Here is a 22,397-nt window from a genome sequence, read left to right on the forward strand (position 1 = left end):
TAGAACGAGGCCTGTGCCCTTAAATGGGACAGTAAAAAGGCTGATGATGATGATGATGAAATCTCGAATCAATTTACAAAATACTACGACACGCGGTTAACGCATGCGTACTAAAAAGTAATAACACCAACACACAAACATTTCCATTCAACAATAAACGTAACACTGGATACAAATAACATCCGTAAAAACCAAAATAAAAACTAAGTGAAACCCATCCCGGAGTTTCCGCATCGTTACACAAAAGCTGAGCTCGTTAGCTGGGAGGACGTCACCACAATATATTAACGCTATGATCTGCAGAGGTGCAGACTGGCTGGAAGCTAGCCAGGAGTTCCATAACCATTGTCAAAGTGGGACGAAAGGATATGAGGACTCCTTCATTAGAAAATGGGTCAGAATTGGTAATGTTGAATTTTCGATGTCGTTTGCAAATATAATTAGGATTTTTGACCATATCTGAATACATTTCTTTAGATGGTTACTAATATCCTTACTTAGACCTATTCATAATATGTAAACAGGAAAGAGGTTTTCCCTTTAGCACTTAGTAGCGGTTTCACGTTCGTTCTAAGGATTGGAATACAAAGAATTCTTTGTAGGAGAATTGAGTTTTAAGCTCCGAGCGAAACTACAATAAGTATCTAGAGGAAAACGCATGGATAAAATGCAAATTCTTTTCTTATGAAGGCACTTCCTATCTGTTTAACATACTAAGAAGAATTTACACTGAAACTGACCATTGCCATGCTACCTACATACACTTCTAACAAATACTGGTGATTATATAGAGTTGGTGCCTACGTATGTCGTAACGTAGCTATATGGCCATAAGGGCAATCAAAATAACTCCCAACTTTCTACTATATATCTTGCGCTTAGCTGACTTTAAGTCAAGACTGAAGTTTGTTTCGCCTTCCTGAAATCAGCGCGAACGCGAAAGTTTGTTTAATCAATACCATCCTCGAACCGTTACCAAGACTACTGAAACTGGAAACTGAAGCAAAAATACTGAAAAAATGGCTGGAAAACCTAAGAAAAAAGAGGAAGAAGATGATGCAGATAGTAAAAAAGAGGAGAAGAAGTCTAAGAAGAAAGGAAAGAATAAAGGTAAATGTAATGTGGATATGCTCACTGAAGCTGCGATGAATAATGTGTACTACGCGTGCCATAATGTGCAAGAATTACTGGCGGCTAGAGGTTTCCATCCTCCAGACTTTGTGAAGAAGAAGAAGAAACGTTGATAGCTTTCTGGAAAATCAACTGCTATGAATGCCTGCGAAACTATCTCAGCGTGTGTGTTCCTGAAAAATGTTTGCTTAATATCATCTTAATTAAAGTAAAAAGATAAATCACATTAGTTTTATTTTTAATGCCCATAAAACATTATTGATAAATTTTAAAGATAACACACAGCTAAAGTACAAATACTTACAAGCCAATTTACACAAAAAACTGTTGAACCAAATAATCTGTTGACCATTGTGGAGTATTTGGTAGGACCTTCTTAAGAAATCGCACTCTATGGCGGCACAAAATTGGCAAATAACTGTAAAAAACTAAAATATAACGTCACACCAAAATTTCACGTCAAACTTAATTCGGGACAATGTAAATTTATTATTTTATTACACAAAAAAAAACAATAAGAAATGTACGTTATAACCAATTCAAAAAAATGTGCCACTCCGTTCTTGGAAAAAGATCTTGTGTTCATACTCCGTTATTTATGAATCAGTAACTAATGTGTTGAACTATGATATACAATAGATAAGGTAAGGTAATGATCTCTTCAACGACGAATGCAGTTATTTGTCTTGAAGTAAGTATGCCAAGTTTCTAGGGAATTGATGAAACTGCAGACATCTTTAGCTATGGGTACCTATTATTATAATTTCTTTGCCTTTTCATACCTGGCTGTGACCTGTTCGCACAATGAGTGGTGGCCGCTTATTTGTAATTATCATGCTTATTTGCATATATTTAAAGTCTACTTTTAATATTCAATTAGGATATCGGAAACGAGTAAAAAATACAGTATTCTTCACCGGTTCATGATGATTTGGGTTTAGTTTGATACTTTTGGCTATTCTATTGTCACAATTAGGAACTTGGTATTTACTTGTGTTCTACTTTACCAACCATGAGCATATAATCGTGCCTTCTGAAGGCTTAGTAAGTAGCCGTAAGTACATATATTTCAATGGGTTATTGATAGGGAAATTCTCTGTATATTGAAATCGATATCACACTTATCGGCAAACTCATTAACATGAGACCTACTTGTGTTCTCTCTACCTATATTGGTAAAGTTTTCACTCATTCGATTCCATTCAACCGCACCAACCAACTCGAACATAAATTTAATTTAAATTGTCAACCGAAGTAAACGTTCCGTGGCTTTATGGGAAAATGGTTCGGTAACTAAGAGCGTTTAAACATCTGGAGCTGACATGACCACACATACATATGTTTATGCGAAAAAGTCTGTCAATTTCTGCATGGCTATAGAAACAAACAGTGGTACTTTACTCATGTAATGATAATCACATCGTTACCCACGCGTAGAACAAAATTGACAAAGAATCATAAACTCTCTCATTCCTTCCTGCCTTTGGCACAGGGGAAGCCACAGCAATAACGTCTCCATTTACTTAAATGCTCTACGTTCATAAAAGGTTTTATGTTCACAATCTGGCCTCAGTTCTCACTGACTGGTTTGATTGGGCGAAACATCGGGGGATGTTAAATTAACGACTGCTTCGCCGAGGTTTATTGCTGGTTTCGCCCTAATGACGTTTACAATTCGACCGTTTTTATTGGTATTGTGTTCCGCTACGAGATAAGAGATTTTGATAGGCGTTTGTTGAATGCAGAGAATAAATTCAAACAGTTTATAACATGGTAAATGGCACTTTCTATGCTTTTAACATACCTAAGTAAGCTCGTAGTAAAACATAGGTACTGATACAAAATTGCTGTGGACATGCAACTTAGGAAATGCTCAACATAAACCAAATAAGTAATGTCCCGGCTCAATGGCACATCTATACGTTTACAGAAGACCCACCGTCATGCACGATGCACACCATTCAATCTTTCATGTTGCACATCTATTGATTTGAAAATCCAGATTAATAACATCTTGAATATCCCTAGATCATCCTAAATATCGATAGCATCCTCTGAAAATCCACATTTATCCTCTGAAAATTTACCTTCTGCGGCACTTTCTGCTTTTGTACATGAATCTATTCTTTTTCGTCCTTTCTGTCGTGATGAACCGGCATTGCATTGTGATATTTTGTCATGGCGGGCCCCGCCTCTTAGCATAATGCGGGGTCATGAAACTATTGTACCTACTTCGTGCAGTTTCATGGGTAAGGTCATGTAGAACGGATCGTTTTGTGGCTGGTGGGATATTCAGTGAACAGTTTTCAGGTAGGAAGTTTCAAGTTTTATTTATTCTCTTCACTGACTTGACTCCTCGTCAAGTACTAGGCATAGGTTACATGAGTTTTCTGCCATATTATTCTGGAGAACTTTTTTTATTTTTTATCACACAAACCTTCACCAGATCACAACAAATTGAACAACAAAAAAATAAATTAATGGAATCGGCCCAGCCATTAAGGTAAATTTAAGCCGATAAGTATGGTGAAAGGGACATGGGCTGAATGGTGCTAAAACTTCGCAGGTTGAGATTTTTCAAGCTTTGTTTGTACAACATGCACATTATTTTATCATCATCATGATTAGCCAAACCTCGCCCATTTTTTTTTATAATTTCCCAACTATGACCTTTTACATTTCTTCAATCTTCTCAGTACCTTATGATGGTGCCTGCTGTGGGCATAGACCTTGGGACCACGTATTCCGTCGTGGGAGTGTTTCAGCATGGTAAAGTGGAAATTATCGCGAATGACCAGGGCAACAGAACAACGCCCTCCTATGTCGCGTTTACTGAAACCGAAAGGCTGATTGGCGATGCTGCTAAAAATCAGGTATATTAAAAAAATTGCCGAACATAAATGTAGAGATCTGCCTGTCTGATCTGCTTCAAAAATATGCCTGCTATGCTTATTATAGCATGTTTTTCGGGCAGATTTGTACGTGGTCGATTGCTCCCAAAATAATTTTATGAAAACTCCTACTCACATAAAAACTTTGAAACGCTGGAAACAGGATCTACATGTGTTATCGCTGCCTTTACTTGTAGGTAGCTGTCAACCCAAGAAATACGGTTTTTGATGCAAAACGGCTTATTGGACGAAAGTTTGATGACCCTAAAGTGCAAGAAGATATCAAACATTGGCCTTTTCAAGTTGTCTCCGACAGTGGAAAGCCGAAAATTCTCGTCGAGTACAAAAAGGAAAAGAAAAAGTTTTCACCAGAGGAAATCTCTTCGATGGTGCTCAGTAAAATGAAGGAAGTGGCCGAGACGTACCTCGGCGGAACAGTAAAAGATGCTGTTATCACTGTACCTGCTTATTTTAACGACTCGCAACGTCAGGCCACTAAAGACGCCGGAGTTATTGCCGGCCTTAACGTCCTAAGAATCATAAACGAACCTACGGCAGCTGCTCTCGCTTATGGTCTAGATAAGAATCTGACTGGAGAAAAAAACGTACTCATTTTCGATCTCGGTGGAGGAACCTTTGATGTTTCTATTCTACAAATTGCTGAAGGATCTTTGTTTGAAGTTAAATCTACTGCAGGCGATACCCATTTAGGTGGAGAAGATTTTGATAGTAGAATGGTGGATCACTTTAGTCAAGAGTTCGAACGAAAGTTTAAGAAAAATCTCAGAAACAATCCTAAATCACTGAGAAGACTACGAACTGCTTGTGAAAGGGCCAAAAGAACGCTGTCATCAAGCTCAGAAGCCAGTATTGAAATAGACGCTTTGTTTGAGGGCGTTGACTTCTACTCCAAAATCACAAGAGCACGCTTCGAAGAAATGTGTTCGGATCTGTTTCGGCAAACTTTAATTCCAGTTGAAAGAGCTTTGAAAGATGCTAATCTAAATACAAGAGAAATCCACGACGTCGTCATGGTTGGTGGCTCCACTAGAATTCCGAAGATTCAAAGGTTATTACAGGTAGCTAATATTCATCACACTGTTAATAAACCCATGTATATTTTTACTGGTTTGAATAAATGCTTCGCAGGAATTCTTCGGAGGCAAGAATCTTAATCTATCCATTAATCCTGATGAAGCCGTAGCATACGGTGCTGCAGTACAGGCTGCCATCCTCAGTGGTTCGACGGACGCTCGTATTCAAGATGTATTACTAGTCGACGTGACTCCCTTGTCGCTTGGTATTGAAACAGCTGGGGGAATAATGACTCGTTTGGTAGAGAGAAACGCTCGCATTCCAACTGCACAGAAGCAAATTTTCACAACTTATGCAGATAACCAACCTGCTGTCACCATTCAGATCTATGAAGGTGAAAGAGCGATGACAAGGGATAATAATTTGTTGGGCACTTTCAACTTGTCAGGCATACCACCTGCTCCAAGGGGAGTGCCACAAATCGAGGTTAGTACATATTTAACATATAACATCCTAGGCAGTATGTCTTTCTGGATCTTGTTTGCGAACTAAAGAATCCTTCTTGATCATATTTTGCAGGTCACGTTCGACATTGACGCCAACGGAATTCTAAATGTGAGTGCTGAAGACAAAAGTACTGGAAGATCAGAAAACATCACGATATCAAACGATAAAGGTCGCCTCAGCAAGAGAGATATTGACAAGATGCTGAGCGATGCTGAAAAGTTCAAAGCAGAAGACGACGCTGCGAAGAAAAGGGTGGAATTGAGGAACCAGCTGGAAGGCTACTGTTTTGGGTGTAAGACGGTGGGTATTTTACCAATCTTCTGAACTGTCCTGTCCGTTCTATTGATTAGCTTCCTACAAGTCACTTAGTACACACATTGTAAGCACGACCGTCTCTCAATCATGCCAGTGCTCTGCACGACTGAACGTTTTTTGTTGAAACTTGACAATAATATATTTATACATCGGAATTACATACACAATTTTTAACTAGAGCAGACAGAAGTTCTATGGGGACTCACGTGAAACCGCGGTCGGAAGCTATGTAGTTTAATATCACAACCTTAACAACTTGATCATGAGAAGCAGAATTAAGTAACGTAAATAAATAAACATGTCACTTACCCGATACTTGCTCTCCACAGGCAGTCGACAACGCAGGCAACAGACTGACAGACGCTGAGAAGAATGCAGTCCGTACAGAGTGCAACAACCAACTACGATGGCTTGAGGGTCACGCCGATGCTTCTAACAACGAGTTAGAACAACGCTTAAAGGCTGTTCAAGCAGTATGTCAGCCTTCTATGATGAAGCTGCACGGTGCGGGAGCAGGAGGCAGCGGGCCCAGTAACGCGCGCCCGCCGAGTCCGGGCGGACCACGAGTCACGGAGCTCGACTAAAACCAACCTTATAACAGGGTCTTAGAGTTCAATGTTGATTTTGCTTCAATCAGAACCAGTCTTGATCATCTTCCGAGCCTTTTCCCAACTATGTTGAGGTCGGCTTCCAGTCTAACCGGATGTAGCTGAGTACCAGTGTTCAATCAGAACCAGTAATATAAAACAATAAGATTTTAGAATTTCGAAAGCAAATATTTTGGTTCATTTATTTGGTTTTGCGTAGTGCTGATTTAGAAATTGATGTAATATTTTAGAATTATCAAATGGTTTGACGCACATCACTATCATGATAATAAAAACAGATATAAACGTGACTTTTCTTTCATTCAAATTAGACATTTACATTTTTTTTTCTTAATAATAATTGAAGTTTTCATTTAAAGATATGCAAGGTTAATAGTGCAAATCAAACACGCTTTTTATCAAAAAAACAATATTTAATATCATCATGTAAGTCACATAATAGGAATAAATAAAATCAACCCACCACACAGATACAAAAACGGGAAGACTATTTTAAAGTGTGATTTAAATTATGTACTAGCTAAGCATTACATTGCACCCCTTACAAGGTTTTATTTGAAAAGTGAACCTATCTCCATTGCATAAAGTATAATGTCGTTTGCCACTTATAAACAACACCGTAGGTACCACACCATGGGCTGCGGGTTGTTCGAAAGAGTTACCGCGGCCCTGGTACATAAAAGGCCTACGACGGAACACGACGGTTTTTAGTCAGTAAGAGTCTGACACTCCCTCACCACTGCTAACCCACAGCGGGAGGGGACATTTGATGATTTTTGAGGTCGTTAAAAAAAAAAGGTACCACACCATTGGTTCACGCACATCGGTGATTATATTTTAGGCAATATAATGCTTAGGTTTTACTAAAACTAACAATATTTACGTATGAATTATTTTTTTTTTCCGAACCATACATTATTTTATGTTTGAACTCTTGAATTAAATGCAACCTGCACCGAAATTATCGTAAGCAGTCAAAATACGACCACAGCATAATATCTATAAATAGTAATTGAATAAACTTTCTACAAATCTAATGTAATAAATAATAAATTGTATCTAAGTGATATTACAATAAAAGAATTCTATAGGTAACTATGATAATTTGTGCCTAATTATAATTCCTTTTACACTTGTGAAAATTATTGTGTCACCTTAGGGATGTGAAATATGAATCATCGATTGTCGATGACTTATTTATTTTGACCATGAACAATGTAGTGGATGAATTCATAATAAATCAAAATTAAAATAATTCTCACAAGTGTAAAAGTAAATAAATATCCTTAAACTTACTAATATTCGATGTTAATGTAACATTTCCTAGTGATTACTATTATTATCACCCAGGCACTGATTGTAAGCACTACTCTAGCTACGCGACTAAACGTCTTAATGCACTTACTTTAAGGTTCAATTTAGCTTCGGAACGCGACTCCGTATAAAAGTTGTTTGTTCTGATTTCAGAGCTCTTATGCTCTTGCAAATTAGCCTACATAACTTTGGATAAAATGTGTGAATGAAAAAAATGATAGAAAATCTGGTTAGATTAGTATTTCAAACTACCTAATTTCATATTTAAAATATTATTTGTATTCATAATAAGTAAATATTCGCCGAGTATTTAATGCCTAATATCCTTAAAGTATCGATATATTCGATAACGATTAAACTCATTACTTTAAATAGTAATGATAATTATTTTTCATTTCATGCCTCATTAAGATAAAATTGTATTTTCCAAGCACGCCAATAATTATTGTTTTATAATAACGAGTATTTTGACACATATTCGACGGTAAATCAGATGTTTCAATCAAAATTTTGCGCAAATATTGCGCATACATTGCGCATCGTTGCGCATACATTGCTGTTCTTAATCAGTATATTAAAAAGTATGGACCTATTTATGACATCAACATTCTACTTTAAATACTGTGCTCACTTATTGCTTATGGAAATTTAATTACCATATAGGTACATATAGCAGAGTTAATTTTTGCGCAGTTTGTAGATCTAGCTACATGACTTTTATATTCAGTGCACAAATTGATTAACCATTCAGTTGTCTGTAATATTGATTGTAGGATATGGTATCATCGTGTCCAACTATTTTTTAATATTTAAAAACCAACCCTTTAATGATACCCATTTTAAAATAAACCCTGTACCGCGAAACATCCGTTTAAAATAAATCACAGACTTGCGCCTTAAAAGTGTGGGTATACTTAACGAAAGTATTTCACATTCGAGGAACGGTGTCAAAAAAAATATTTTGACTTACTCAAATTCCTCTTGATTTTAATAGCTCCGAATGTTCTAGAGTACATACTTATACATTTTGTCTTATTGGTAGTTGTAACTTTCCGATATAATTCATTGAACTTTAAAAAAATATTTTATCACAATTCGTATGTTATTCGAGTATTATATTGATTATCTTTTTGGATTGATAAAGTTTAATTCAACTTAATATAAAGTCACAGATTTTTCAAATATTCGAGTTTGTATAATTTCATTCAGACTATATTAATTAACTTGGAGTATTCGATCTTTCGTCAAGTATGCCTGCCACACAAAATGTTACATAAATTTTAACAGGTATAAAAATCAATTAATCTAAATTCAAATGAATTTCAGTATTTTCTGTATAAATCCTGACTGGATTTCGTCGGCCCTGAAAGAGAAAATATTTTTTTCAGATATTTTTAAAAACATTATATCCGAAATAGTACATAAGGAAGTAGTTGCATATCGATGTATTTATCGATAATAACACTAGTCAACAGCATTTTCGTATCCAAGGTGAAACATATAAATTTTTGCAGATTATCTATCACAGAATCGAAGTCTAGGACTGCTCTAGCACGTCTAGTTTTGGAGAAAAACCAATCTGAAAATGCCTAAAAACGCTTTTAACGATATTTAAAGCCATTTTTTACAGACACTATTTTTTTCGTATTTTCTAAATAAAGAATCATTTAGTACTGCTCTTCTCAATTCAAATCCAGTTACTTTACATCATTACGAGTTTTCTTTCGTTCTTTCTTTCGATTCTGTGATAGATAATCTGCAAAAATTTATATGTTTCACCTTAGATAAAATAAAAAAGGAAAATTTTGTTGAGTAGTGTAATTAATTAACTACTATGAAGGGACAAATGACTAGGTCTGTAATTTATTGGTATTATTGAGGAGGACGCTTCAATTTGTATTTTGCCGAATTTAAAGGTCTTTTTTTCTTAAGACAGATGTATTGAGTTTGTATACTCTGAGAAGTTCGATAATTTAACACTATCCGGTAAAATATTTGTCAGATCGGAGTATCGAAGATATAATTAAAAAAGCGTCGAAAACGACCAGCGCCAGGAAAAATACCTTATTTTTAAACCACCCTAACACTAGTACTATGTAAATCATCGTATACTCACTTGGAACTAGTAACAGTATGCATCAGATTAATGATGTATCGCGGACATACGTCTTCGTGCATCACTCGCGCGTGGAACAGTAAACCTTGGCATACACAGTACAGGAGCTCCACCAGCGGCCAGTCCGCCGGGAGCATGCCTTTCTGGTACGCCCAGGAACCTAGGATCTGGAAGGGAAAAAGGAATTTGGTCAGGAACCGATTTGAATTCTTCTCTTTTAGATGGACATGCATTATTTGGCATTAAAAAAATGTTTATTTATTGACAAATAATTAATGATGATTAAATATATTTAACAATTAGAAATTCGTTAGACAAAAATAAAAAGCAGTAAAAAGCGGATGTAATTTTATCATACTCATCGCCCATCTTTAATCTATGGTAAGAACCGCCATCTCTATTTAGTCTACGTCGTTTTCGAATGACATTCTCACATGGTTTGAAACACTGTTCTTTACTACTGGATAGATGGATACTACGCGGCGAATTTTGATGAAACTTGACAGTAATACAGCTTACACATCAGAATAACATATAGACTACTATTTATCCGGGACCGGGAAGTAGTGTCCTCAAGAATCAAGTAAATAATTACCTGTAAGGATGAAGTGACAGGCGCCAAAGAAATAGGTGTGGATGGCGCCGCTCTAAACGCCAGCCCGGAGAGGAAGCCCGCCGGTAACGCGTACATCGCACTGTCTCGCCCGTGTGCACGACACAGGAGACATACTACTAGCTGAAATATAAATAAATTATAGGTAATATCTATAGACTCGGTATTTACTACACCATGTCACTATTTTGGTACACTAATAAAGTCTACTATTTTGGTTTGGATAGGTGAAACTATTCTTGAGTTATACCTACGTCAGATATAGTCAACGTTTCGTTGCGTTATAGTCCACGAAAAGTGAAATTAATTTTATATACATTCAGATATAGATGATGGAATAGGAACCACCCGCACTCCAAAATTGTTGACTTGAAATGTCAAACGAATAATAAGAGTGCAGGGATTTGTCTAAATAGATTTGTTTAAATTGAATGATGATGCATTTTCAAAATGTATCAGAATAAACAAAAACTCTACAAGGTTAAATTCTAAATATAGGTTAAACAAGAGGAAAATACAATAACGTGGGCCAAGTGCAACGTCTTAAAGACTATTTTTAGCAATCGGTGACGTCGTATATTATTATAATTATATAATTATGTTATAATAAACACGCTACGTGTAATAACACAGATTTTCTTTTTCGAATACTGTACCTCTTTATGGATTTCTCATTAAAACTATTCAAATGATTGTTGAAATAAACAAAATAAATATTAACATACCCTATAAATACCAATATATCCGCCGAAGAAAACTCCTAACTTCATATGCGATAGCCTCAATGACTTCAATGCTTTGCCCGGTGTTAATATCTTGGGTAAAATAGTTCGCAGCATCGTCATTGCACACCCAACGCCGAATAGCTGTGCTGTGCCCTGAAAAATAATCATAAGAGGTTCAATAAAGCTAGTATCTTGTTTTGTGCTCATTTTTAGAACATAACATGCCATTTGAATTTACTATACACTTTTCAATGGGGCATGAGCTAAACTAGCTAGACTATGAACTCTTGTTGAAAAATAATACACTGCATTTTTATAAATGACGTTATAATAAGGCAGACCAAAGGTTGACTTGAGTATATTCACTAATTTACCTTTAAAATATAATGTATGCATGGTCCTTTGTGGGGGCAGGCAGGACTTCTCCCTTCGATTCCCGTTACAGGCTCTCCAACTTCTTTGGAAACCCGAGGCGGTGTGAAGAACCTTTAAAAAACATCATCTGTAGTTAATGTAATACTCATATTTAAATTAAGTCGCGACATGTATAATACTGGTACCTACTCAGCAGCATTTGGTTAGACTGTAAGCCGACCATAACATAGTTGGGATAACGCTTGACAGATGATGATATTTAGTTTAAGTTAATACATACTATCCACAAGAGTAAAATGCAATACATTTAATGAATGAATGTCATAAATGAATTATTAAATTATAACATATCTTTCACAAATTCATACAATTATTAACACCCCTTTTAGCATTAAATAGGCAAATAATTGACTAATTGTAGAACAAAAGCATTTCAAATCATCAATGACCAATTCTAATTAGTACAGAGACAATTAATTCCAATGTATACGAGAGAATGTGACCCAAACAATAACACTAACGAAAGTTAAATGTTATTTGACCGCAGTGCCACAGTTTAAACATACTCTTGTTAACAGTTGTGAAGCTACGTACTAACGTCTTAACAATGTCACTCACACATGCGTATGCTCCATGCACGACACTCGGTACTGACAGCACCGATAGCGCCGGTAAAAGCTCGTCGATGCACATCATGCATGTATGAGTGAAATTTTTACGAACGTTAGTAGGTACCTTCGCCTTCGCAAGTGTAGGTACATCTTTATTCTGTTGAGTATCATTACATACAGGAGGTTGCAGATGATACTGCAACAGAATTTCTTACTTTTCTAAGTTTGTATGTAATTTCTAATATCTTGGACACCAATGACTGTATTTCGGATGGCACGTTAAACTGTAGGTCAGCCCGGCTGTCATTGAACAACCTTGGCATTCGTTATAGGTAGTCAGAACCCAGTAATTCTGACACCAGGCTAACCAAGGAGTATTGGGTTGCCCAGGTAACTGGTTTGAGGAGGTCAAACCGGCAGTCGCTCCATGTAAAACACTGGTAATCAGCCGCATCCAGTTATACTGTAAGCCGACCCCAACATAGCTAGGAAAAGGCTCGGGAGATGATAAGTATCATAACATACATACCAAAACAAAGGCGTACGTTTCTCGCTGTCCCTGTCTAACCGCATGAGATAGAAGAAGACTGCACTACCCAACATGAAAATGAGCGTCTCTTTGCCCGCAGACCGCCGGAGCCAACCTTTCATTTCTAATGTCCGCACCCAGTATTCGAATACCTGTAATGAAAGCAAGAACTTTAGTTAGTTTTGAGGGTCAAAATTCGGTAATTTCTAATTTTAAATTAAAATTGTCCACTGTTAAAAATAGATTGCTAAGACTATGGCTAACTCTTAGTTTGTTTTTATTTTTAACCAATTTCAAAAAAGGTAGATTCTCAGTTTGATTCGTCTCTATGTTTGTGCGCGATCTCGCGTTTGGCTGGACCGATTTTGATGTGGTTTTCAGCATAGTAAGTATGTATCGCACTTAGGAAGTTTATTATTGATGTCGGATTGATTTTCTTGTAAAAAAAACTAGCATTTTCTCCAGCGTTTCGAAGGAACTTCTTCCCCTACCCATACCGTACCGCCGGATTCAACGTTAAAAGCAGCGTCCACTTCACGAAAGCCACTTCGGCGCTTGTCTCTAGCGCCTTGTAAGTATAACGCCATAAATTAAAATTACATCATCAAAATAAACCGGCACAAGTTATGAACGGACTTTTTCTTTTTCCATAAAGCCGGTCAAAGTCTACCGAAATTGTAAACCAGTTAACGCTCACTTAAATATTATGATATTATGTTATTGAATAGCTATGTATGAACACACAAATAATTATATGTTGAGAAAACGCTACAGAACCTTCATGAGTTTGGAACTATAGGGTTCTACTCCAGCCATGCTCGGAGCCATGAGCCCTGGTACTAACTGAATGGTTTTTCAGTGTTTTAATATTAATTCACGGTTAGTTAGTAAGAAGTTTACTGCTTTTAAGGAATCAAGGGCGGGGCCCTCTATTCTTGCCACGGGCCCCGTGCTATTCTTGGTACGGGTTCAACTCTATTCTTGCTACAGGCTCCGAACTAACTTAATCCGGCAATGTTATCTAAATGCGAAAAGTAAATTACTACCATAGCTGTCAGCAAAAATGCATTACATTAAGGCGGCCAACCGTCCCGCATTCTGCGGGACCGTCCCGCAATGCTTGACGAAATCCCGTTTTGAAATTATTAGTAAAATAGTCCCGCAAAACGTTGTATGCGTCCCGCATGTACCGCATCCCTATTTTTCTACCACACTTCTACACAACACCCACCTGCGCGCACGCTCAACAGTGCAGGAACACAGATTACCTGTAATATAATGTCGTTCTCTTTATTTCTACTGGACTCGTGAGGCCTAATGATTTTGAAAATAAGACATTAGTGCACGCTGTGACACGATATTGATAGGTTAAATTATAGCTTTTTGCTGGTACGGTTTTTATTTTATCAGTTCCGTCCGATCATTTTTCAATGCCCCTTTTTCACGAAAGGTTAAGTCCCGCATTCAGTTTTCGGAAAGTTGGCCGCCTTACATTACATTCTCACACAAGGCCAGTATGTTATTAATAAGTACCAAGATCGTAGTTCTTTGATACAAATAAATTAACCAGTTTGTTTCATAAAAATAACTTGCAATCGCGTCACAACTTTTTAATGTTAACACTGTAGGTATCTACTGTTAATAAATACAAAACTTGTTTCTCAGTTTGTCAATTTAGAAACGCGGTTTAGAAACTAAATAACATATGATTTGCTGTTTGCTATCGATAAACTTTTCAACATTTTGTTTAGATTTTTGACATTTTAATTTATGTTTATTGGTACGTAAATTAGAAATACGAAAGTCAGGTGTTGACCCCAAGTGGTGAAAATTAATTTAAAAAGATAGAAACTTTCAAGGAGTAAAGAAGGTTGATTTATTCGTTAAGTTTTGTATGTAAATTTGTCCCACAATACCTACAATTTTATAGCCATTTCATAGAATGCTATCTGCATTCCAGAGTTTTTCAAGTAGGGTCATTTCGCCTGTTGGCGACCATTTAGTGCAGTTGGCAAGTTTGACGGCGATAATAAAAATGCTCCAGCACTCATTTCCATGTCAAATTTGTGTAATGTATTCCTTATATACTCTATTTTAAGGTTAACTTTCAGTTGTATTAGAAATATCTTACGTTTTCTATTTAAATCGATAAACCTCAGAATTAGGCGTTTTACCCAGTTTGCGTCCACAAAATCCAATTCGCGTCCACCCATGGTCCAGTTCGCGTCCAGCGGCTTTGAAAAGGAATATAGGGGTGAAATTGTTAAGAATTAATAAAGAAAGATTGTATTTGAACAATTTCTTTATTTAACAATAAACTTAATTATTAAAAATCAACATCATCATTTAAAATTCACTTTAAAAAATAAAAATAATTCTTCTCAACATTGGTTTAAGTAACTTAAAATTAGGCAATTAATTTTGCAACTTGAAGAATAAACAGTAATCAATTTTGTTAATTTTACTCTAAATCACAGGGAATGCTTAAGATCCGCCTTGATTATACTAAGTTTTTGGCCATATTATTTTTTTTTTATTAGCCTATGCTGTCCCACTGCTGGGCAAAGGCCTCCCCCATAGCCTTCCATTTTTCTCTGTCTATCGCTATTTGTGGCCAGTCCGAGAGGAAGCTGTCCAAGTCTTCTCTCCAGCGTTTTCTTAGTCTCCCTCTCGGTCACCTTCCATCCTCAGGGATCCAGTGTGTGGTGATGTTGGCCCACTTGTCCGGGTGCATTCGACTTCAACTTTGCAGACTTATTGCCCACATCGACTATGCCCGGATCTTGGACCGGATAATGGTGTTGCGTATCCGGTCACTAAGCCGTATGCTGAGCAGGCTACGCTCCATGCTCCTTTGGCATACTTTTAGCCTGGACTTTTGAGATTCGGTCAAAGACCAAGTCTGAGCGCCGTAGGTTAGGATGGGCAGAATACACATGTCGACTAGTTTCCGCTTCAGACATAAAGGGAGTTCTCCCTTCATGGACCAGTAGCTCTTCCAGGCGTTTTCGATCTGTAGATCGATTTCCTTTCATATTAAATTAACAAAACAATTCAATAATTTTGTGTAAACATACAACTAAAAGAATTGTTGAGTCAATAAATTATCAGACAAGGTAGCATATTCTTTGCATATTTTTTATCGATTTATTCTTCTCTCGAATAACATTTAACGCTTTATTTAAATCTTCTTCTGTGTATGTTGTCTTTTCCTTCTTTTTTCCTGTATCGGAAGAACTTATTTTAAATGAAATTACTTATATCAGTTGATAATTTAATTATAACCACGTATATATCTTAATAAAAAAATGTACTCAGGCCCGCCGTAAGCGGGCGTGCAGCGCGTGCACAGCACGCGGGCGGCACGTCCTAGGGGGCGGCAAATCTAGCGAGTTATCACGTAATATGTAAATAATACAATATCTTTTTACTAATGATTTGATTTCAATATTTCCGAACACAGCAATAGCGCTAAGAATATTACTTACACTGCCGGTTTCAGTTAGGTACATCTGTTGAAAGGACATTTTCAAAATTAAAGATTCTTAAAAACGATTTAAGATAGCGGCGTAGCGTGCGGCAAATGCTATTTAGGGGGCGGCAAAATTAAACCAATAAAGTTTCGGAAAAAGCCGCCCTAGCTTTGGTCGTCTCCTATTTTTGACTGTTTCACCCTCTGCATCCCCAAAAAATTTCGCGCTCGCTGCGCTCGCGGCTTCATGTCAGATATCGCATTTTATCTTTGTTTAATTGTTGAGGCATTCAATTCCGAAAAAACATTTTTCGCGCACGTCCGTTATGGTTTTTTATGATATGTTTACTTCATCAAAACTCTAAGGAAAAAATCGCATATCTTAATTTTTGACTTTGCTTTGTTAATTTACAGTGGTTTTTATTGGTTTTGTGTCCTTAGACTAAAAAATTTTCGCGCTCGCTCCGCTCGCGCTTCCTTACATGTGGCATGTCTCTTATAAGTTGACTTTTCAACGGGAAACCCACCAAATAACATATTTTACTGACTTTAAACATTGTTATAGATATTTAAGTGCGTTAAGTAAGTAGTTTAAGTTAATCACAATCTTGCAATACATATCAACCACTTGGGTAATGATTGCACTGCATTGATGCCCTAAGCAATTGCTTAGTTTGCTTGTGGGCTAACCCAGGACTGCGTAGGTTACTCTGAACATTTCAAGTAAATAAAAAGTTATGTGAATGTATGTTATGTATTGCAATAGTTATTTATCCAAAAGTAGGTGGGTTTTCTGCAATCAGAGCGAATATATTTTTTTCTGTTGGACAAGTTAGATTCTAACTTGTCCAACAGAAAAAAAATATATACATGCACCGCTCTGATTGCAGAAAACCCACCTACTTTTAGATGGATATGAATTTCCGGACCCCTGGATCCGCCCTCCCTTTTATTTTTTGACAAAACGTATGTAGTCGTAGGGCGGCAAAATCAGTTTTGCACGCGGGCGAACAAACAGCTAGCGGCGGGCCTGAATGTACTGTTTAATATATTAATATTAAACAGTATGTTTTAATTATTTTTCATAAGCAAGTATTTAACGAAAACAGTGGACGCAATTTAGTTTATTATTATAGAGGATAGTTTTAGTTCGCGTCCATTGTGGACGCAAAGTGGAAGTTTCGTAAAATTCGATGTAGTAATTCGCGTCCACCTTATTTTACTCGTTAAATATAAAAAACATTACCAAATTCATAATAAACATTATACTTTTATTCATCATTAAACTGTAGAAATAGCTATCTATCCTAAAATTCACATAAAACAATATAAAACTTACCATCAAACACGCCGCTGCACACTAATTTTTATCTAAAATTCTGCGTGTTTTCGCTTTCTTGTTGAAGAGCCTAGACTAATTATTTTTTCTAAAAGGATTGGTTGGACGTACAGAACGTTTGTCTATCTGTGCGTGCCTCTTATACATTAACATATTAGCGGTAATGACTTTTCGTTTGATTAGTGTGTTAATTGACTTGTTTTCGAGGATTTTTAAAAGGAGATCGGCAAAATGGACGCGAACTGGGCTATGGACGCGAACAGGCGAAATGACCCTACATCTACGATTACGAATAATACCACTCGAGAGATTAATATCATGTGTTTGCATCTGTTTAATTTCATTTAGTTAAAAATCGAATCATTATTTTATTACTTGTTTTATTGTATAAACAATAAGAAAATATATTGGATGGACAAGGATGTTATGTGAACAAATACCTAATGCAGTTGGTTAAAAAGATTAACGAAACCAAAGAATACTAACTTTTGGACGATCTTGGTTTTTACAGAATAACATACCTACCTATTTCAATTTCAAATATTACCTTAGGAAAAGAAAATTATCTAGAAGATGCATTTTTTGCGAGGTTTCAATACAATGAGACTGAAAATTAAAGAGACCATTTTTATACCATCTTTTTCATAATCACAGATATTTTATCTGACTACAGGAATTACTTCCTTTTGCATGGTACCTATTGGAAATCACCGCTTTCCCACGGTTTCTGAGTTGCGTGGGAACTACTGTCTGCACCGGAATAAAATATAGCCTTTGTTATTCGGGGAGTGTGTTCTTTCCAACAGTTCTTTCCAACAGAGTTTTTCAAATCAGTTCAGTAGTTTTGGAGCCTTTTGGGTACAAACCAAAAAAAAACCTCTATTATATTAGTACAGATTAGATATACACTTACCAGGTTTACAAATAGGTTGACAACCAGTACTCTTCTGTATGGGGGCTCGAAGTATATTGCAAGACCACTGACTGTGCATGGTAGCAGCACTGTTGTGTAGTACGAGAACTCACTGAAGAACAGTCTCCTGAAAAATATAAATATTGATTATATTGTTTATATGTGTCATTTCATGACAAAAGGTACCTTATGGACTTTGGTGCTTAAGTCATTTGGAGATACAAATTCTACAATCTTGCTTAGACTAAAAAAACATAATGTTGTAAGTGCCAACACCCATAAGGTACCTTTTACTGCAAACTGACACATATAACTAATTATTTTGTATAAAATATAATAAAGAGGGAACATTTTTTTTGAGATGTAATAAAATTTCTCTTTTTCTTGTTTTTCTAATGCACAAAATTTAGAAGAAGTAATTTCTTCCCTGTAGATTAAAGATAAAATTCATCAAGATTTTGACTATTATCTTTTCAAGATAAATCTAAAACAGAAAAAGTGACAGTTTTATAGGTGGAAAACTGAATACAATAACAAAAATTATAATTACCTGAATATGCAGTTTAATGTAACAAATGAGCTTCCCACTGTGAGACCAAATACACCAGATTTTAAATATAACTTGAATTGTTCTATCATTTCCTTTTTACCTAGCTTTTTTCCTCTCATTAATATTTGTACCTGGAACAAAATTGTATTTATTAACTATTGAATTTATCAAATATATTATGGTCACTTTGAAAAATGTTGCAGAATACATACACAGAAATAATATAATTGTAATTTTAATTGAGTAATTATATTTTTAATGAAAATATAACAGATCCATATTGTGTGGGTCCTTGTTTTTCCTAATGATTATAATAATTTATGAATTTGATCTACATGAAGGACGAGGAAATAAAACTATTAGATGAATTAAGTGCTATATGAGGAAAATTACTTGATATTCTATAAACCTATTCAATATTATTTTTTTTTGTTGCAAAGTCTTAATATAACTCTAATAAGATTCCATCTAAATTATGGAAGCAGTGTAATATGAAATTATTAGTTACACAGGCATTTATTTTAATTCATCTAATCTGCAAGATAAAGTTCAAAGAGCAACATTTAGCTAAATAATGATACATCATTATTTTTAATCACACTTCAATAGCAAAGTAAGATACCTTTATGACTTGACTGAATACAACAGTTGGTTTAAATACTGCGTTATTTATTCATGTAATATTATTTTTATTTCATATTAGTTTTTGTTTGTATATTAACGATATATAATCCCAAAATGAATGGTGCTCAAATAAATACTTACAAGGTAGATCATGGCATAGAATTTATAGCTGCCTTTGGTACAGCTTATCAGCATGGTTCTAGTGGCATCCGAACACCGATATGTCCATGGGTGTATCAGCTCATGGCACTTACAACTACTGCATGCAGTCTCGAACCACAGTTTACTAGCCTCAACCATTTTCAATAACTACACAACTTACTGCCAATTAAATGAACACTATACTCGGAAGACGCATGTGCTTTATAAATTAATAGCGACTAATTCACTCCACTTGAAAAATTATAACTCTGTACAAGTTATAATGCGCGAGTCATAAAACTAACGGGTGCTTTGATGTATGAAGTTCATATGCTTACGAACTCATGTGGACGAAATCAAATTTAAACGTGTGCGATATTCGCTTAACTATTTACAACTTCACGCAACTTACAATTACTTACAAAGAAAACGGGCATATAAAAAAACTACGATACGCATACGACACGACACAACTGACATTAACAGTTGACAGAAAATTGACAATGACATTGACAATTTGTAAACAGATTATCCTCGGATGAATTATTTATGCCTAAAATGAGACTACGCCTTTTTTAAAGTAAAATCTTTAAAAATGATATACTTGTCGATTAAATACTGTAAGAAACTGAAGTCGCACTGACTGTCTCAAACCCAACAAGGCTCTTTTATCCATTACGCATCCTTGGCATAGGGTGCATGAGAACAAGGCAATTAAAATACTGACAGAAATATCTTGGGACCACGCTTTTTATAAGTTCTCCTTTAATATGTTTTCTTCTATTTGCTCTTAATTCTCACCCGGTAAATATATTTTTTTTCCAAGTTTCAGCTGTCTAACGCTGTGTCAAGAATGAGTATACTTAGGGTCCCACTAAGAACCAAACCTCGAAAATATAAAACATTTTATAAGGATACTTTCTACTAGATTAGGTACTTATAACATGTAAAATAATCCTTACTAATATTATAAATCGGAAAGTGAGTTTGTTTGTTTGTTTGTTCCGCTTTCACGCCGTAACTACTGAACCGATTGCTTTGAAATTTTGCAGACGTAAAGTTAGAAGTCCGGATTAAATAATAGGGTACTTTTTATCCCGAAAAAAATAGATATTCCCGAGGGAAAACAAAAATATTGTTTGCTTGATGGATGGATTGTAGATGGCGCTGTGTGTCGTTTAAAACTTATAGTTGTGATTTATACCGCAATATAACCGAATTCCACGCGGGCGGAGCCGCGGGCGGAAAGCTAGTAATTCTATAAACTAGTATGAAATGACTTTTTGTTTTCATTTTACCAAAACCAAATTATGTAAATGCTTTTATAAGAGAAATGTTGAATAAAATGCAAAACATTACAGCAGATCCTTACTGCTGTGGCATCATGCTTCGGAAACAGTTTATAGTTAATAATAGTGGTACCTACATATTTCAGTGTTATTTTAAATGTTCTAGTTCATTTAGCAAATAGTTGCTCATATAAATTTTAAAAGCGCTTTTAAGATGCTCTATAATTTGTCAACAAATACTGTAAATAATATGATAAAAACTACAAGTAATTATCTTCTATTAACTCTACATTAGGTAGAGGATAGAACTTGCTTATGTACTTCTAATTTTGTATTGTTTTTTTTGAAGAGCAATCAAATTATACGTTTTCTTATTATAGGTAGGTAAATGTGAAAGTAGCTCTGGCTCACGCTCTTTCACGCCAAAACTTCTGAAAGTAGGTACTGAAACAATTTTTTTTAGTACTTACATAGATTGATAGAATTATGTAGAGTCTGACAAAAAAAATAATTAAAGACACGGGTTATTTCTTGTCCAGATACGGGAAGTATTTTCCTCAGGATGATGTAACAAGTTAAGGCCCAAAGAATTAAAGTGTGATGTAGTTAGGTACTAGTGTAACAATATCCTGATTTAAACTACAGTTTTAATCAAATAAGTAGGTACCCAATAGTTATTATTTTTGACCTAACAGTTATTATTTTTGAATTTATTTGTGGGGTAAATGATGAGACCTAATAAAAAGTGAGCAAGTAGCAAGCTTACCGTGAATACAATGAAATATGGTGTATAGAATACTATGGACCCCTTCCCGCAGGCCCATAACATGCTAGTAAATGCATGTTTACAGCTGTCTGTCCACGGATGCACGAGTTGTTTACACGTTCCAAATCTTAAATCACTTTTTTCTACCATGAACTTACTAATTTCAACCATTATCACGGTTATCTCAACTCAAAATTAAAAATATAATTTATCAGTTATACCCAAAATCAAGTCTTAGGCATGTAACTACTGTAAAAAGTATTTCGCTCAAATGAATTTAATTTCGAGTATAGGTGCTTTTGTATGAAGAGAACAAAGTTCAATGAAATTTTAATTTAAAATATGTAGCATAAATTAACAATCGGTAGCAAACATTTCAATACAACTAAAAGTAGGATAGTATATTGTAAAATTTTATCAGATTTATATAGTGTTGAGGTAGAACATGTTTCGTTGTTTTAAAATAGCTTTTTTATATTAATTAAGGTACTTAAGTCATTCGTTACGCAGAGGCAAGTAGAAATGAGAAATTA

The 22,397-nt window shown here is 35.5% G+C and overlaps 2 protein-coding genes across 3 annotated transcripts; one reads left to right on the top strand and one right to left on the bottom strand.

Moving 5' to 3' along the window:
* The first annotated feature begins 1,560 nt into the window (after positions 1-1,560).
* Positions 1,561-6,777, top strand: LOC110375317 (heat shock protein 70 B2). Its single transcript, XM_021333392.3, has 6 exons — positions 1,561-1,775; positions 3,828-4,004; positions 4,220-5,101; positions 5,172-5,543; positions 5,637-5,864; positions 6,209-6,777. Exons 2-6 carry the CDS (start codon positions 3,834-3,836, stop codon positions 6,461-6,463), a joined length of 1,908 nt encoding a protein of 635 aa, XP_021189067.1. The 5' UTR covers positions 1,561-1,775; positions 3,828-3,833; the 3' UTR covers positions 6,464-6,777.
* Positions 6,778-6,879: 102 nt separating this feature from the next.
* Positions 6,880-22,157, bottom strand: LOC110375341 (transmembrane protein 135). 2 transcript variants are annotated; one of them, XM_064037699.1, is made up of 9 exons: positions 21,865-22,157; positions 19,045-19,175; positions 18,495-18,621; positions 12,771-12,922; positions 11,630-11,741; positions 11,256-11,408; positions 10,513-10,653; positions 9,918-10,084; positions 6,880-9,164 (listed from the first exon to the last, which is right to left on the bottom strand). In XM_064037699.1, exons 1-9 carry the CDS (start codon positions 22,033-22,035, stop codon positions 9,113-9,115), a joined length of 1,206 nt encoding a protein of 401 aa, XP_063893769.1. In that variant the 5' UTR covers positions 22,036-22,157; the 3' UTR covers positions 6,880-9,112. The 2 variants fall into 2 exon arrangements, with proteins under 2 accessions (XP_063893769.1, XP_063893770.1); XM_064037700.1 differs by lacking the exon at positions 21,865-22,157 and adding an exon at positions 19,810-20,322.
* Positions 22,158-22,397: the final 240 nt, after the last annotated feature.

The sequence above is a fragment of the Helicoverpa armigera genome, chromosome 14 (genome assembly GCF_030705265.1).
Source record: "Helicoverpa armigera isolate CAAS_96S chromosome 14, ASM3070526v1, whole genome shotgun sequence".
NCBI lineage: Eukaryota > Metazoa > Arthropoda > Insecta > Lepidoptera > Noctuidae > Helicoverpa > Helicoverpa armigera.

Excerpts from the sequence above, each read along its gene's own strand:
- LOC110375317 (XM_021333392.3), top strand. The coding sequence starts at position 3,834 with ATGATGGTGCCTGCTGTGGGCATAGACCTTGGGACCACGTATTCCGTC. Across the intron at positions 5,102-5,171 it reads AGATTCAAAGGTTATTACAG|GAATTCTTCGGAGGCAAGAA; the intron begins GTAGCTAATATT and ends AATGCTTCGCAG. Across the intron at positions 5,544-5,636 it reads GGGGAGTGCCACAAATCGAG|GTCACGTTCGACATTGACGC; the intron begins GTTAGTACATAT and ends CATATTTTGCAG.
- LOC110375341 (XM_064037699.1), bottom strand. The coding sequence starts at position 22,035 with ATGGTTGAAATTAGTAAGTTCATGGTAGAAAAAAGTGATTTAAGATTT. Across the intron at positions 18,622-19,044 it reads ACATTAAACTGCATATTCAG|GAGACTGTTCTTCAGTGAGT; the intron begins GTAATTATAATT and ends TATATTTTTCAG. Across the intron at positions 12,923-18,494 it reads TCAACCTATTTGTAAACCTG|GTATTCGAATACTGGGTGCG; the intron begins GTAAGTGTATAT and ends CTTTCATTACAG.